The sequence below is a fragment of the Protopterus annectens genome, chromosome 1.part0, assembly GCF_019279795.1.
Source record: "Protopterus annectens isolate FY-2018-M chromosome 1.part0, PAN1.0, whole genome shotgun sequence".
Taxonomy (NCBI): Eukaryota; Metazoa; Chordata; order Ceratodontiformes; family Protopteridae; genus Protopterus; species Protopterus annectens.
In genome coordinates, this window is record NC_056725.1 from 1,742,888,920 (window position 1) to 1,742,905,041 (window position 16,122).

The 16,122-nt window shown below is 38.3% G+C and overlaps 1 protein-coding gene across 1 annotated transcript in view; it reads left to right on the forward strand.

Annotated features, from left to right (window-relative positions):
- Positions 1-16,122, forward strand: part of GINM1 (glycoprotein integral membrane 1) — a gene marked incomplete in the record, with an annotated part of 656,568 nt that overhangs the window by 555,401 nt on the left and 85,045 nt on the right. Inside the window, 1 exon segment of the mRNA XM_044069040.1 lies at positions 14,595-14,758. Within this exon segment, the coding sequence (XP_043924975.1) occupies positions 14,595-14,758 (164 nt within the window).

The following is a 16,122-nucleotide window of genomic DNA, read 5'->3' on the forward strand; positions in this document are numbered from 1 at the left end:
AAAGATGAGAGCTGTGGAAAGGGTACCATCTATGGAACAAGGAAAGGGATTTTACTCCAGACTCTTCCTGGTACCAAGAAAAGAGAAAAATTGGAGGCCTATTCTCGACCTGTCCGCTTTAAACACATTCATCATTGTTCCAAAATTCAAAATGCTGACCCTACAGCAACTTCTTCCCATGCTGGGCAAGGAGTCTTGGCTGGTGACTCTAGATCTCAAGGAGGCATACCTGCACGTCCCCATACGACCAAATTGCAGAAGATACCTCAGATTTCTTGCAGGATCAGAGCATTATCAATTTTCAGCATTGCCCTTTGGCTTGTCTACTGCACCCAGAGTGTTCACGAAATGCCTGGCATCAGTAATCGCTCACTGCAGGCTTCAGGGAATCCAAATACATCCATACCTGGACGACTGCCTGATAACAAGCGGACAACAGAAACAAGCTAACAGAAGACTTACAAAGAGTCATTTGCTTACTGCAAGCCCTGGGATATACAGTCAATATAAAAAAATCAAGACTGATACCATCCCAAAGAATAACCTTCTTAGGTGCAGAATTGGACACAGCAAAACAGATGGCATTCCTAACTGCAGAAAAACAAGAACAACTTCCTCTCTACTTCTTGGCATTAACAAAGCAGAACCAACTAACAGCAAGGAAAGTACTGCAGGCCTTGGGCCATGGCATCCTGCATAATCCTGGTCCCTCATGCCAGACTACATATGAGAAAGCTACAGTGGTACCTGAAGAATTTATGGTCTCAACACAGGCACAGCCTAGAAACCGAAATACCACTAATCCCATGCCTGAAACAAGAGTTCCTATGGTGGGCTCAGGCATGCCAGTCAAACCCAGGTTTGCCCTTCCACAGCATTCAACCAAGCCAAACCATCACAACGGACGCCTCAGACCTCGGTTGTGGGGCCCACATGCTGGACAAGTGCATACAAGGCTTATGGACTCAAGATCAGCTGCACCTGCACATAAATCAAAAGGAAATGCTGGCAGTAAAACTGGCAATCCAGAATTTCAGACCATTCCTCCAAGAAGGGCAGTTGATGATAAGGACAGACAACACCACAGTCATGTGGTACATCAACAAACAGGGAGGCACTCATTCATACCCTCTATGCCGGATGGCACTGGACCTATGGAATATGGCTCTGAGCTACAACATTCAGTTACAAGCAATTTTTGTACCGGGAAAAGAAAACATCCTAGCAGACATATTAAGCAGAACTACCTCGGATGCTCACGAATGGATGCTACACCTGGACATCTTCAAGGCCATCACAAGGAAATGGGGACTACCACAAATAGACCTATTCGCATCCCCACTCAATCACCAGCTCAAGAAATTCTGCACAAGGACGTACCACCCACTTGCTTGGAAGGTGGACTCTCTATCCTTCAGTTGGAAAAGCCTGACAGCATATGCATTCCCACCTCTTCCTTTGATGCACAAGGTGCTATTAAAAATCAAAGAGGAACGTCCAAGGATCATTCTGATAGCTCCAGACTGGCCAAGACAACATTGGTACCCATTACTGAGGAGCATGTCTCGGGGGCAAATGTGGACACTACCCCCGATTCCTTTGCTGTTAACTCAGAGCGGCTACAACACCCTGCATCCAAACCTGAAAACTCTGCAGCTGACTGCCTGGAACATTACATAAGAGCAACTAATCCAGATTTATCCCAAAGGGTTAAAGACATTATCCTTGAGGCCCGCAGACCTTCAACAAGAAGGAACTATGCAGGAAAATGGAAAAGATTTCTCATTTGGAGTACTGAAAGGGGAAAAGATGTGTCAAAGGTAGACATAGCCAACATCCTGGAGTATTTGGCAGAGCTTTTCCATACAGGCCTGTCCTATTCCTCCATCAAGATACATGCATCAGCTATTTCTGCAGAATACAGCTTGATCCCCTGTCTTCTCAAGATCCTCTACTCAGGCAGTTTCTGAGAGGAATTAAAATGTAAAACCTCCTAGGAAACCACCATTGCCAGCATGGGACTTGAACTTTGTGCTAGAAAAATTGACACTCCCCCCTTTCGAACCAGCAGCAACAGCAGAACTTCAACACCTATCCTGGGAAACTGCTTTCCTGCTGGCAATTACCTCAGCAAGAAGGGTTTCTGAGCTACAGGCTTTAATGGCAGTACAACCCTTCCTAATCTTCCATCAAGACAGAGTGTCCATGAGAACAAATCCGACATTTATGCCTAAGGTGGTATCCAGAGTGTCTTTAAACCAGGCTATCCACCTACCTACATTCTTCCCCAATCCACAGAACAGGGGGGAAAGACTGCTGCATACTTTGGATGTACATAGACAGTTGCGCTACTACCTGGACAGAACCAAGGGCAATAGAAAAACTGACCAGCTTCTGGTAGCATATGCAACAGGAAGGGAAGGAAAAGCAATTTCAAAACAGACAATCTCCAAGTGGATAGGAAATTGCATCAGATTCTGCTACTCCTACCATGGAAAGCAAACTCCACAGAACATAAGGCCTCATTCTACAAGGGCTACAGCCACTACCACAGCTTTCTTACGAGGAGTGGCTACCAAGGACATTATAGAGGCTGCTACTTGGACCTCCGTGCATACATTTGCCAAGCATTATAACTTACCTTTATACTCTAGATCCCGAGCAGGGTTTGCCACTGCTGTTTTGCAAGGGATCCTAACTACACCATAATTTCTTCTTCCTCCTCCCTAGTTTGGCTATGGTATTCTACCCATTTGTAAGAACTGCAGATGCATCCTTGAAGGACATAGTACAGTTTTGTACCTACCATAAATGTAGATGTCCGAATAGGAATGCATCTGCAGTCAGGATTACCCACCCTCCTTCCCTCTGAGGTATTCCTAGGGTATTTGCCCATCTAATAGCTAGCTGGGGGATCTCTTATGGTGTATTTGTTTGTATATATGTACATACATGCTTATTTTTGTGTTTGCCTTCTACTATTTGGAAACATTGGCATTTATCCAAAATTTAGCTATCCAAGAGGGCAACTGGCATCTGGGGCAAGAAACACTGAGGAAAATGGCGTCGGCTGATGCCTTTATACCCGAAGAACTGCAGCTATGACGTCGGGTGAAGTGCGACACCAGCCGAGGCCAGACCCAGACTTTGGAATCCGGCCGACCGAAGGGCTGCCTGACGACAGGACAACCCATTTGTAAGGACTGCAGATGCATTCCTATTCGGACATCTACATTTATGGTAGGTACAAAATTGTACTTTATCATTGTTTGGCTTTTTGTTAATGAGAAAAAGAAAATATATATATTTTTTGCTTTTCTTAAACTGTATTTAATCAGTTAAAAATGGACACATGTATATTGTTAATTCTGCATACCCATTTTAAGCTGTAATAGTTACAAGGTGGAGTTTTTTTAAGATGCATCTTTGAGGCTGTCTGAACTTTTGTTAGCCAGTTTATCTGGCATTCCCATTGTGCGTGTATGTATACTAAAAAAAAGAACTTGTATTGCATGTGTGCTGAACTGTTGTATTTTTGTGCGTTTTATTGTTTATAGTATACGGTCTGAGTGATTTATTTGGCAGATTAGATAACCTGCTGTGGTTGCCTGCCTTGTGTAAGTAGGGACCCAAGTTTCCATAGTTTGCTGGTGCATAAAATGAGCTATGAAAGAAGTCTGTTATTACTGTGTTTTGCTTGCATCTGTGCAAACTCTCTGGGCCATTTAGTCCACATCCCAACCAGAGGCAACAAAGTCCTGGATTTGGTCCTTACCAATATGGGTGATCTTTGATTCTTGCGTCTGTAACTTCTTCCGTGGTCAAGTCAGACCACAGATCCACCATAATACTGAATCAACTTCCAATACTTCAGTATTCAGAGATTATACTAAGGCTAATTTATTAAAATGGAATGAGCTAACTAAATTCAAAAGTCCCTTCAATTTTGACAATTCTGCTGCTTATGTGGAATCCTTTACTACAAAATTCTATGTGTATATAAATAGCTGCATAGCTGTAGCAGCCCCCTCAGAAATAAATACAATGCCAAATTCAAAAATAAACCCTATGGTGCAAACCTAATATTAACAGCTTCTATAATAAAAGAAAAGACCTCAATACACACAAAAATAAAATTAACTCCCAGGATGCCAGAAATGCTGTTGCTAAACGTAGCAAGGAAATCTGTACCCTGATCAGACCAACCAAAGCCAGATAGGAAGTAAAACTAGCCACCCACACGAAGGATAATCACAAAGCATTCTTTAACACTGTTAGTAACCAAAGAAACAATGCCCAGCACTGTGCAAAGTTAATATTAAATGATATCACTTACTCTAACCCAGCCATTGCCAGTCTACTAACAGACAGATTTATAAACTTCACTCTGTCCCCTCCAGTAGTCTCAGATTACATGCCCGCATCTACACCCCCCACAAAATTTCCCAAAAACAAGTACTGAAGGCTCTCTGTAAGGCTGTGCACACTACTGTTATGGGGCCAGACAAAAATACCTGGCTGCCTGCTGGTCAGCTGGAAACATAACATGTTAGATCTCCAATAGAGGCTGCTCAATATCGGCCTCAAAACAGGCTTTGTGCCAAATGAATAGAGGACAACAGCAGTCATTCTTTTCCACAACAGTCAATCTTCAAGGAAACCAAGTAATTACAGGCCCATAAGCTTGGCCAGTCTTATCTGTAAGGCCATAGAAAGGATTATTTTGGAATTAATAAATAAGGATATAGGTAACCTACAGATTCTGGAAAAAAGCCAGTGTGGATTAATCAAGGACACATCCTGCTATGTAACATGGTCAACTTTTCTTAAAAAGTTACTATAACAATGTATGAGGACAAGTCAGTACACACCACATATCTAGACCCCGCAAGACATTCAACACCATCCAAACGCATTTGTCAGGTAAACTCTCTGAGCTAAATGTGAATCCCTGTGTAACTCTATGGATAGCAAACTGGCTCACAAGAACCCAGTAAATAACTGTGGGTTTCCCTAGCTCCTTCAAAATACCTCTCCCTAGCAGTGTACTCCAGGATTCAGTCCTTGGGCCACTCCTCTTTGGCATTTACTTCTTGGAAGTCAAAGCTAATGTTAAAAATTTGTGGCTGACCAAGTCTACAGATGACTCAAACTTGGTGCCATCATAACCCCCCCCACACACACACACACACACACTAGACACTATGATCTTCTAAGAAGGTCTGTCCCAAGCAAATAGCCAGTATCTAAACCATGGACTTGGACTAAATGCTAAGACATGTATAATCATATCTTTTCACAAGCATGGCTCTCCCCCCTTGTAACTATCACATTGAAAAAACACCCCCTGAAAATTGATTCCATAGTTACAGATCTGGGAACCTATGTTGGCAGCAAAGTGTCCTTTGATCATCATCTAGCCACTATTCGAAGGAATTCCTTTTTCATTACACAGCTTATATCTAAATTTAATTAATGTATTTATTTATCCTTTGTTGACCAGGATATTCCAGCTAGGTTAGTAGCTTTTTTCAGGTATGATCCAATGTGATATTTTATACAACTAGGGAGAAATTTGGTCAGGGCATCGGGGAGCTTTCCCTACTCTTTGAAGCTGCTAGATGGTGCTGGAGGGCTCCTACAGAAGATAGGAATAGGCCAAAAGGGAGCAGCAGCATGGAGAAGGAGGAGAGAAAAGCTATGAAAGATTTTGGAGGTAGAAAGTAAGAATTTGGAAAATATTTTGTTTAGTGTGGAGCTTCAGAATGTAAACAAAGATACCTATTTGATAGATGTTGCAAATGAGCAGCATTTAGCTATGTCCTTGGAGAAAGATGTGAGTATGTGGAAGTGGTGCAAATAATAAAACTGTTATCAGGAGGGCTTGCAGATAATGTTCTGTTAAAAACAAGCAGGATGATCCAGGTGACGGTTCTGCTTTTTCATGGAGTGAAATGGTTGATAACTTTTTCTGAAGTGCTGAGGATGTGGAAAAGGAACCAGATGAATTGTGACTGAAAGTAAAAGAGATAGCAGCAACAAATTGAGAGGGGGTCTGGTTTTGTGGCAGCGGATAATGAAGTAATTAAAACATATACAGCAGTGACAGGCAAAAAGGAGAGCAGCAGCAAAACGAAGAAAAACTGTTTTTAAAAAGAAAAGACCAACTGTGAGAATAAGAACAAAAATGACACTGTAATAGACAGATATTATGTATGGGACAATTTGGTAACTGTTCTGGGTTTTAAAGCTCAAGAAATCTGGTCTTTAATGGGACAGACTTTGTGATAACATTGAAACTGATGAACTGAACATTTTTGGAACTGTGCAACAAAAAGGACGTTTCTGGTGGTAACTTAAATGTGACTTTGTAGTTTAGATCTGTTGAACTGGAAAAAATCATGTTAAAGGATGCAGGGTCTGTGTTAAGCTGTTGATAATACTGGTGAAGGCTGGTAATTGTTTTGAAATGTGAAAAAAATGTGGTGAAAAACTTGCAAGTGTTATTTTTGTGTTTGGTTATAGAGGGACATTAAGATATGCTGGCCATCCTAAATAGTTTTTTTGCAGGGACTTTTCTTTAGTTAATGATTGTGACAAGGTGCAATGTTAACAAGTGTGGGGGCATTTTTGGATGGATTTTCAAGAGCAAACAGTTTGTTTGTGTCTTTCGGCTTTTCCCGGTTAGGGGGTTGCCACAGCGGAACTCCGGTCTGCTAATGATTTGCAGTAGATTTTTACGTGCTGGCTTGCCGGGCCTAACGCACAATCTTCAACGAAGGTATGCCCATTCATGCATGCCGACACACAGAAGACACTCTAACTGAGAATCGAACGGGCAACGTCTAACTGTGAGGCGACAACGCTACCGCAGCACCACCACTGCAGTCTTCAAGAGCAAACAGTAAATAATGAAAAAGGAGAAAGAAGAAAACCTATAGAGGAAAGACAACAAGAGGCTGGGGTAGAGGGTGAACTAGATGAAGAAGCTGGAAAAGGAGAAAAATGAGAGGGGAGAGAGAGATACCAATATTTTTTTGAAGTTCTAGCAAGTAAAAAGTCCAATTCTGAGGATAAATTATTTTGTACATAAACGTATGAAAAATATTAAATTGGGGAAAGAATAAAAATAAGAAAAAAGTTAAAAATATTTATCCTAATCTTAAAAAGAAGAAGCAACAATTTTGGAGAACTTTCAGTTAATGTGAAAATACAGTATTAACACTGTAAGAAGAATAAAGGTACTGGAATGGTGTGCTAAATGTGATGTGGATGTTATTCTGTTAGATGATGGCAAGGTTCCTGACAAGTGAAAGACTGTAAACAGAAAATAATGTGGGGGTGGAAATATAATATGGAACTTGGGTAGTGAACATTGTGCTGGGGCTGTGTTGTATAACAAAAAAAAAAGAAAAAAGAACAGTGAAAATGCTTGTGGATGTAAGGTGGAGAGAGCAAGGTTGTAGAGTTACAGCATTGTATGTAAATATATCTAGCAAGGAAGGAGAGAATCTGTTTAATCAAATGTTAGACTATGTGGTTGACATGAAAAGTATAATTGCAGGGGACTTTAATTGTTAATTAAGGTAAAATGTGAAAGGAAAGGGAAAGATGCTTAAAAAAATACAGGAAATGATAAAATGTGGCTTTCTGGAACAAAAGTCAGTGGATTTGTAGAAGGGAGTCACTTAGATCTGAAATTGATTACATTGTTGGAAGGCTTGGAAGTAGCAGATGGTGATACAGTTGTGATGAGTTAGAAGTGACGGAAGAAGCAAGAGTATATTAAAATAAGAAAGAGAATAAAAAGAATAAATGAGAAATTATGGGATGAAAATGGAAAGTGGGAAGTATTGCCATTATGGAAGGATCATGTAACCATGAAGGACTTCTATAAAAACTGGTCTGAATGGTGGATGGAATTTAAAAATAACTATATTTTTCAGGGTGATGTATGAAAGGAAGATATGGGGGATGTAGAGAATAAGACAAGAGTATTATGGTATGGAAAAGAAATATATAAAATAAAAAAATGAAGACATTTGTTTTAGGCAGAGATATGTACAAGTGATAAGGGAGTAAGTATCTGTATATTTGAGTAAAATAGCAAAAGAGGGCATTAATGTAATGAGAGAAATGAAAAATGTAAAAGGAGAGATACAAGAACGTAAGCAAATTGAGTATTGTAGTACAGCATGTGGAAAACCTAGAAAAGAGTAAAAAGAAGGAAGCTGAGAGAGAATGGAAAGTAAAAAAAAAAATCAGAATGAGTTAAGGGAGAATTTAAAAAGAAATTACTTTTAGTGAGTTGGATGAAGTACTTGGGAAAGTAAATGTTGATTCAGTATCAGGCCCAGGCTTCCTATTACGTTATCGAATTGCTGAAACTTCGAAACTGTCAACATTGAACACAGTTAATCGAAGTAAAATATAACGTGAAAAAAAAAGGTCAACAGTTAAATAACTATTGTAAGCAGGGGGGCAAGCAACCCTGCACCCCCACACCCCCCACACTAAATATACCATCTCCGAGATCGCACTACAGTGCAGTAAAGGGAAATAGTCCCTTTCCGCACTGTAGTGCGATCTCCGAGTTGGTATATTTAAAGAACGGGGTATGTGGGGGGTGCAGGGGTGCTTGCCCCCCTGCTTACAACAGCTAATTTGTTTATTTTTTTTATTTTTTTTTTTTTAAGTTTTCGAAATTATGAAACATCGAACATACAAATTCGATCTTGTAGTGTTCGGTGTTTCATGATTTCGATAACGTAATAGGAACCCTCAGGCCCAAGCTCTCATGGCTGTCAAGCCCTTCATCATTTTCCATGCGGACAGTCTCCCTGAGGACTATCCCCTCCTTTATGTCCAAAGTTGCATCTGATGTGACCCTTAACCAGGCCATACACCTTCCCACCTTCTTTCCCAACCCTCAAAACAAGGGGGAAAGAATTTTACACTCACTAGACGTGCACAGACAACTCGGATACTATCTGGACTGTAATAAGCCATTCAGAAAAACAGACCAGCTTCTTGTAAGCTTTGCTCCAGGGGCAGAGGGGAAGCCCATCTCCAAACAAACCATTTCCAAATGCATTTCACATTGTATCCATTTTTGCTACAGACTACATGGGAAACCCATCCCTAAGTCTATTCGTATCCATTCCGCTAGGGCAACCTGCACTTCCACTGCCTTCCTCAGAGGAGTACCTACCAGGGACATCTTGGAAGCGGCCACTTGGACCTCTGTCCATACCTTTACAAAGCATTACCACCTACCTCTCTTTTTCTAAGTGTAAGGGCAGGGTTTGCCTCTGCAATTCTGCAGGGCCTCCTGACCCATACCTAGGACTCGACCTATCCTTCCACCCCTTTCCTCAGCTTTGGGAATCCTCCCACAGGTGATGACTGCAACAGTGAAACATGAAGAACATACAGTTGTGTACACTCACCATAAATGTAGATGTTCAAGTGTATTAACTGTTGCAGTCTTAGTTTCCCTCCCTCCACCCCCCCATTTAACGTCTTCCCCTAGGGGGACCCAAGCTTCCCAAGGTGGCTTTTGGCCATCAGAACCACTGCTGTCTTTTCCCTTGTGCTTCTGATGGATTAGGGCAAGAAAAACTGATGTAATGATGTTGGCTGCTTTGCTTTATAGCACTGACGACCTGACATCAGACTACAGGCGATGGCAGCCAGTGCACAAAAACATTGACTCTGGTATTCGGGACGACCGAGGGATACCACAGCAGGGATAACCCACAGGTGATGACTGCAACAGTGAATACACTCTAACATCTACATTTATGGTAAGTGTACACAACTGTACTTTTTGAGATGTGCAGATGATGTAGCGGTAGTTAAGAACAAAATATGGATGAGGGAAGTTTTGGTTTGTCTGAATGGATGTTTATATTAATGGGAATCACCCTGAATAAAGGTAAAAGTAAGGATTTGGGTGATGTGAAAATTTGGGGAGGGGGGTATTTTACAACGAGTGAAGTATCTTTGCTAGGGCTAAAATATTGGAGAAAATGATGTAGTTGTGATGCATTGGAGGATCTGATAAAAGAAATGAAAGAGATGTCTTCTGTTGAGGGCATATATAGATTAGCATTCAGGAGAAAAGTTTATCTAGTGAATTCTGTATTATTGGGAAAATAGCATATATGTCAAATGTTTGTATGATCCCAGACAAATATGAAAAGGGAATTGTGCAACTGCTATGTTATTTCCTATGGGGTTCAAGATTAAAACCAGTGAAGCATACCTCTCAACCTCTTAGAGCAAGAAATCTGGACAAAGCCATAAATAAAAGTGGGACAAAGGCCCAAAAGGTAGGTACAATTTTTAAATATTGTTCTTTCAAACTTAGAAAGTTGATAGAATAACAGGTTTTTCATTAGCATTAATTTTCTGAAGGATATGAAGTCTGAAATTCAAATGTCTGTCATTATTTTCTAACTTCAGTCTTTAATGATTTGCTATTTACTAATTTGCCAGAAAACACAATTTTATGAAAAATGGACCAAAAATATGAGGCAAAAAAATCTGGACATTCTGCTAAAATCTGTACAGTTGAGAGGTCTGAAAAGAGGTGCTGTGTCTATATAAAGATGAAGGGGACTGGGGTTACTAAATCCTTCCGTTTATTCTGCTTCTTTAAACTTGTATAGAGTATCAAAGTGGGTAAAGGAAAATAATGAGGAATTAATGGTAAAAATCTTTAAATACAAGTACAAAAAGTTCTGAGAGATGATGAGAATAAGTAAAAGTATATGCAAACGAAGAAATTAAAAGCTATCGAGAAAATATTAACATGGAAAATAAAAACTGATGATGTAGAGGCAGAAGGATGGGTTATAATAATGTGATGAAACAATATTATTATGTAAATCAGTGGGAAAATTTATCTGAAGAAATGGTTAAAGTAATTAAAGAAAAGGTGGTGTACCAAGATAGAAGAGTGGCAGGATTTCCTATGGAGACTGGTAATAAATAAGTTAAAGGGGAATATGCCGTATAAAAAAAAAGTTGAAAGATTGTGTTTATGTTCTGGAGAGGAAGAGACAATAGATGCTTTTTTTGTTTTGTTTTTTAAATGTAAAACAGTGGTAAAATTGAAAAAAGTTGCTAGAAGACCATTTTTTGCAAATATTAATTACAAACAGATAATAAAAATTATTATGGATATTATAAAAACAAGGAGGAGTATGTAAGAAGGATAGATAATTTATTTTATGTGATATGGGTTACTTGGAATGAAAAATTGAATGAAATTTTGTTTAATGGGAAATGGATTTTTTAAGATATATTGCGAAAAAATAGATTATAGTTGTGGAAGAAGGAATTGGGGCGTCAATTATGGAAGGATAACAATGAGGATGTTATGAGAAAAATAAAAAGTAGACTTGTATATATGTGTCTATAAATATGTAAATATTGTTTTTTATGTTGTGTTAAAGGACCCATACTCTTATAGGTGCTGTGTGATCTTTTACATATTTTATATCCACCTGAGCTACCAACAATTCAAGCAGATGGAACCACAGTTTAATGTTTCATCTGAAAGACACACTCAGGAGTATAGCAACCCCCATTATGCTGCACTGCAGTGTCAGCAATCTATCTACTTGGTGTGGGAATAAAACCCACAACCTTCTCAACCAAAGGTGTGTGCGCTACCTGTTTCACCACTGACATCCAGTGCAGGGATGTAATTGTTCCACTGTACTCCTCACTGTTACGGTTAATGATGATTGTTGAGTATATTACCCGTTTCAGTATGTACTTGTCCAGACTTGCCAAAACTGTAGCAATCACAGTGCTTCTTCACTATGAATAGGGCCTAAATCATAAAAACTATGCAGATCATCTTAAAGGCTTGTCCCTGTTCTCAGTATTGTACAGGTTACTGAGGAACAATGTCTGCCTTGCATATAGAGCCTCAACAGACCCTATCTGTCAGACCTGTTAAACACATCCAAGTCCAATGTTGGCATAAACACCAACTCAAGGGATCTCAATGTCGTCTGCAACATAAATAGAACATGTTCGTGGGATAGGTATGCGTCACAAAGAATTCTGTTTCAATAGAACCATTTTCCATTTCACATAAAGCAGAGTACTTCTCTTTCTTCAAACATAATTTGGACAAATGTATGCATAGCCATAAATTAACCCCAAGTTTTAGTACCCTACTCCCTCACAGATAGGGGTAACATGTAAATGTCCCAACATATCCTTGCCCGTACCTGGGTTATTTTTATACAAAATATAAGGGCTAAAAACTACCCTGGGAATGTAAGGCTAGGCTTCATAAAGTTCAAACAAATCAATAGCCGAATAAGTACCTATGAATCTGTAAACAGCTTATGTTTTGTGTAGATGACAATATTGATTGATAGCTGTTGGGGTTATGGGAGAGGTTCTTGGTTGTATAAAAATATTTTAGAATAGACATTTCTTATGGAAATGTTCTTTACAGAAGCAACAAGTAAAAGCTGACTTAAATATCAGTTACAAGGCAGGTTTTGCACTAGACAGGGTTGTAATGGGATGTTATGAAGCAAGAATTTGATTTCCTTCATCATCTTTCCTCTTACTTTGCAGAAGTTGGTGTTTTGTGTCTATGGTTTCTTTGTTTCACTGAGTTTTAGTTTCAACAAGCCAGATGCCAAAAAGTATTTTATAATAAATGTTCTTATGTCAGGGATATTTTGCTTTTAATATGGTTGTGGCTCTGGCAGAAAGGACAAAGTTTATTAGGATTGTTATATTTGGATGGTGGGAGAAAGACCCTTTACTGATGCACTGTTTTATTGTCGATACGTATTATAAAGGGCCCCTTAGTTAACCACACTACATTTTTGACACAATTAAATGCTAGTTGTGATTTTCTAAAATTTACTTTAAGTGGTTTTGTTACTAAAACAAACTACCTGGATGTAAGTTTAGAATGGGATCCTATTAAATGCATTGCAAGTAGCATTTATAAGAAAGTTACTTATGTATATAATTATCTGCATTTTAGCAGTAATCATCCTATGTTTATTAAGAAGAATGTGCCTAAAGGTCAATACATAAGAGCATCTCGTATGACAACTGATGGCAACGTATTTTGTGAAGAAGTTGACTTTATTACTGAATTGTTTATGATTAGAAGTTATCCGTTGCCTTTACTTTGTGACATCAGCACTGATATTGCAAACAGAAGGAATACTGAATTTTCCCCAATATTAATAAACGGGTTGCAAGTTAATATTAACTGTGAGTCTATATCTAGTACTAGTGTAGGTATAACTTCTTTAACATCTGTGCCTAGATGTATTATTAATATGTCTGTTGACAGTAATAAAATTAAGGCAGCAGTCACAAATAACTGGAAGATTATTTAGGCAATAATGAATTCTGTACTGTTTTGGGTAATAAACCCAGTTTTGTGTTAAAGAAATCAAACACTATTAAGAATTTGTTAGAAAAGAATGATAATTTGAAATCTATGCCCATGTCAAATAAACCTAGGGGGGAATGTTTTTAAATGCTTCTGTTGCAGTGCCTGTAGATACATTCATGAGGGGCCTTTCATTAATTTACCCCATTTAGATAGAACTATTAGTGTACAAGGAAGATTCAGCTATAACTCCATCAATTTAGTATATATTGCTTTATGTTCAGGCTGTACTGCATTTTATATAGGTATGACTACCAGGAATCTTAATACACGTATAAAAGAACATTAGTATGCCATTAGAACTAAAGATGATAAGATTACCTTGTTTAAACACACTAAATTGTAGTTATAAAAAATTTACTTTCAGTGTGTTCGAACAAGTTGACATTGATTTAAGAGGTGGCAATATAAAAGAGTAGAGAGGAAAGAACCATTATGGCAGCTTAGACTGGGTGCCAATAGTTTTCCAGGCCTTAATGACTATTAATATTAAATGTTTTTTATCAGATAGTAGATGGACTGTTGATTTATTTTTATATTTTATATATATATATATATATATATATATATATATATATATATATATATAATGTGTATAAATATTAAATGTTTTTTTATTAGATGGTAGATAGAATGTTGATTTATTTTTATGTTTTATATATATATATTTTTTTTTTTCATTAATTGTGTTTAAATGTGCTTATTATACTCTGTTTTGTTGCTACACATTTTAAGAATTTTATCTGAGAAGTTCATTGTCAGTTAAGTAATTTAATTTAATTTGATTAGTGGGAGGGACATTAGATTGCAAGTATATAAGTCTGTGTAAAAATGTCTGTAATTGTATTTCTGAAGAAGTCATTCTGACGAAAGCGTTAAGTAAAAAGTTATTTATGCTAATTCCTGGTTGGTGTCTTCATCTGCTGCTCCAGTGTTTGGTTTTATTTAATTATTATATATGCACTGTTTTACCTATTTATTTTTCCTTGTTGAACACTTTCTGAATGCTTAAATATTTAACACCATTAAGCTTGCAAAATTTCTATTATATTTGATATGTTTTTTGCTGTTTTAAGTGTTCTTTTTATATGTCGTTTTGCCTTTTATTTGATTTATTTCAATAAAGTAAAAATCCCAATTACAGGTGATGTGCCAGTGGGTGGAAGACCTCAGGAAAGAGCTCTGCAGGCTGTGGGTTGAATTTTTCCCAGTATTCTTCAGTTTTATGGAGGTCGTATTTGTAGGGGTTGTGGGAGCAGCAATCATAATTAACATTCTGAAAGTGTTCTTCCCTTCATGTGAACAGAGGTAAGTGCCTTGCTTTTGGGTCTTTTTTGCCACTGTATTTTTACAGTGGTTTGATTCTATGTAGATTGCATGTTTATTTAACTGGATGAACTCTCTAGGTTACAGGTAATCCATTCAGGGCAACCAAGACATGTCGGCTAGTATACAGTATAGGCATGTACAGATCAGTAAAATATTTTGTGTAGTAATAGAGTCCCAGATAACATATAGATCATTCACTCATTTATTTTTGATACCCACTTTTTCCATTTCATGGTCACAGGAGAGCTGCAGCCTATTCCGGTACACAGTAGATGCAAGGTAGAGAAACTAATCCTGGATAGGACACCAGTCTTTATTAGGATGTGTACACACTTAGTCACATACTTTTGTGCAGACAGTTTGGAGAATTACCAGTTCATCTAAATAACATGTTTTTCATATCTGGAAGGAAGTCAGTACTGTATAAGTAATTTAGCATTTAACAACAGTAAACAATTAATCTAAAATCATACAAGAATTTAGAAATGCATCTCCCAAGCTATAATGGGAAATGAGTATGGTATGGTTGTATAAACTGATATGAGAATTATTAATGGAAATTAAAAGAGGATGAGTGACAGGATTTTGATGTGTTGCAGTATTGGTAATTGAAGGTAGAAGGGATGAAGTGATATGATTTGTTACATTGTGAACTGTGTTACAGTAATGCTGTTTGAAAAAGATATGAGGCTGAATTATAAACCAACAGGGAAACCGTTAATTGTAAATGGAGTAAGAATAAGTGGTAGTTAAGATCAAGAGACTTGAGATAACGTGTTGTGGTTCATTGGTATAGTTAGTATGACCAAGATAACCCGAGTTGCACTAGTAGCTGTGGTGATGAATTTGCTGAGCAGGGGAAGGTGGGACTGAGCATCTCACAGCCGATTCAGCCATCCTGGTGTGAGGAAAATGGTGGTCCCAGGTGACCAAATTGCTCCTGTGTAGGTGGAAACTTGCATAGTAGTGGCCTCAGGACTATGGGACATGATAGGTTTGGTAACACAAGTTAGTGATTGGCAAAGAATAGTGATGTGCCAAGGCTAGGTACTTAACAACAAAAAACCCTTGGTGGCTGCTTGTATGGCATCTCTAAGGAAAAGAGGGCCAATGGGCTGGCAAGTAATGGGAGAGAAACTGAATGAAGAACACCTACAAACTACTGAGTAGTGAATATTTCAATATTTTTTCAGACAAACAAGGGCGATCAAATGCAAAGGGAAATAGAAGTAAACTACTAAAACAAAAAGCTGGGACACTGAGGGTAAAATTGTAAAGATTTTTTTAAGCAAAGGACAAAATGGAATAGTAAAGCCTGTTTTGGAAAGGCTCTCATCTTGGAG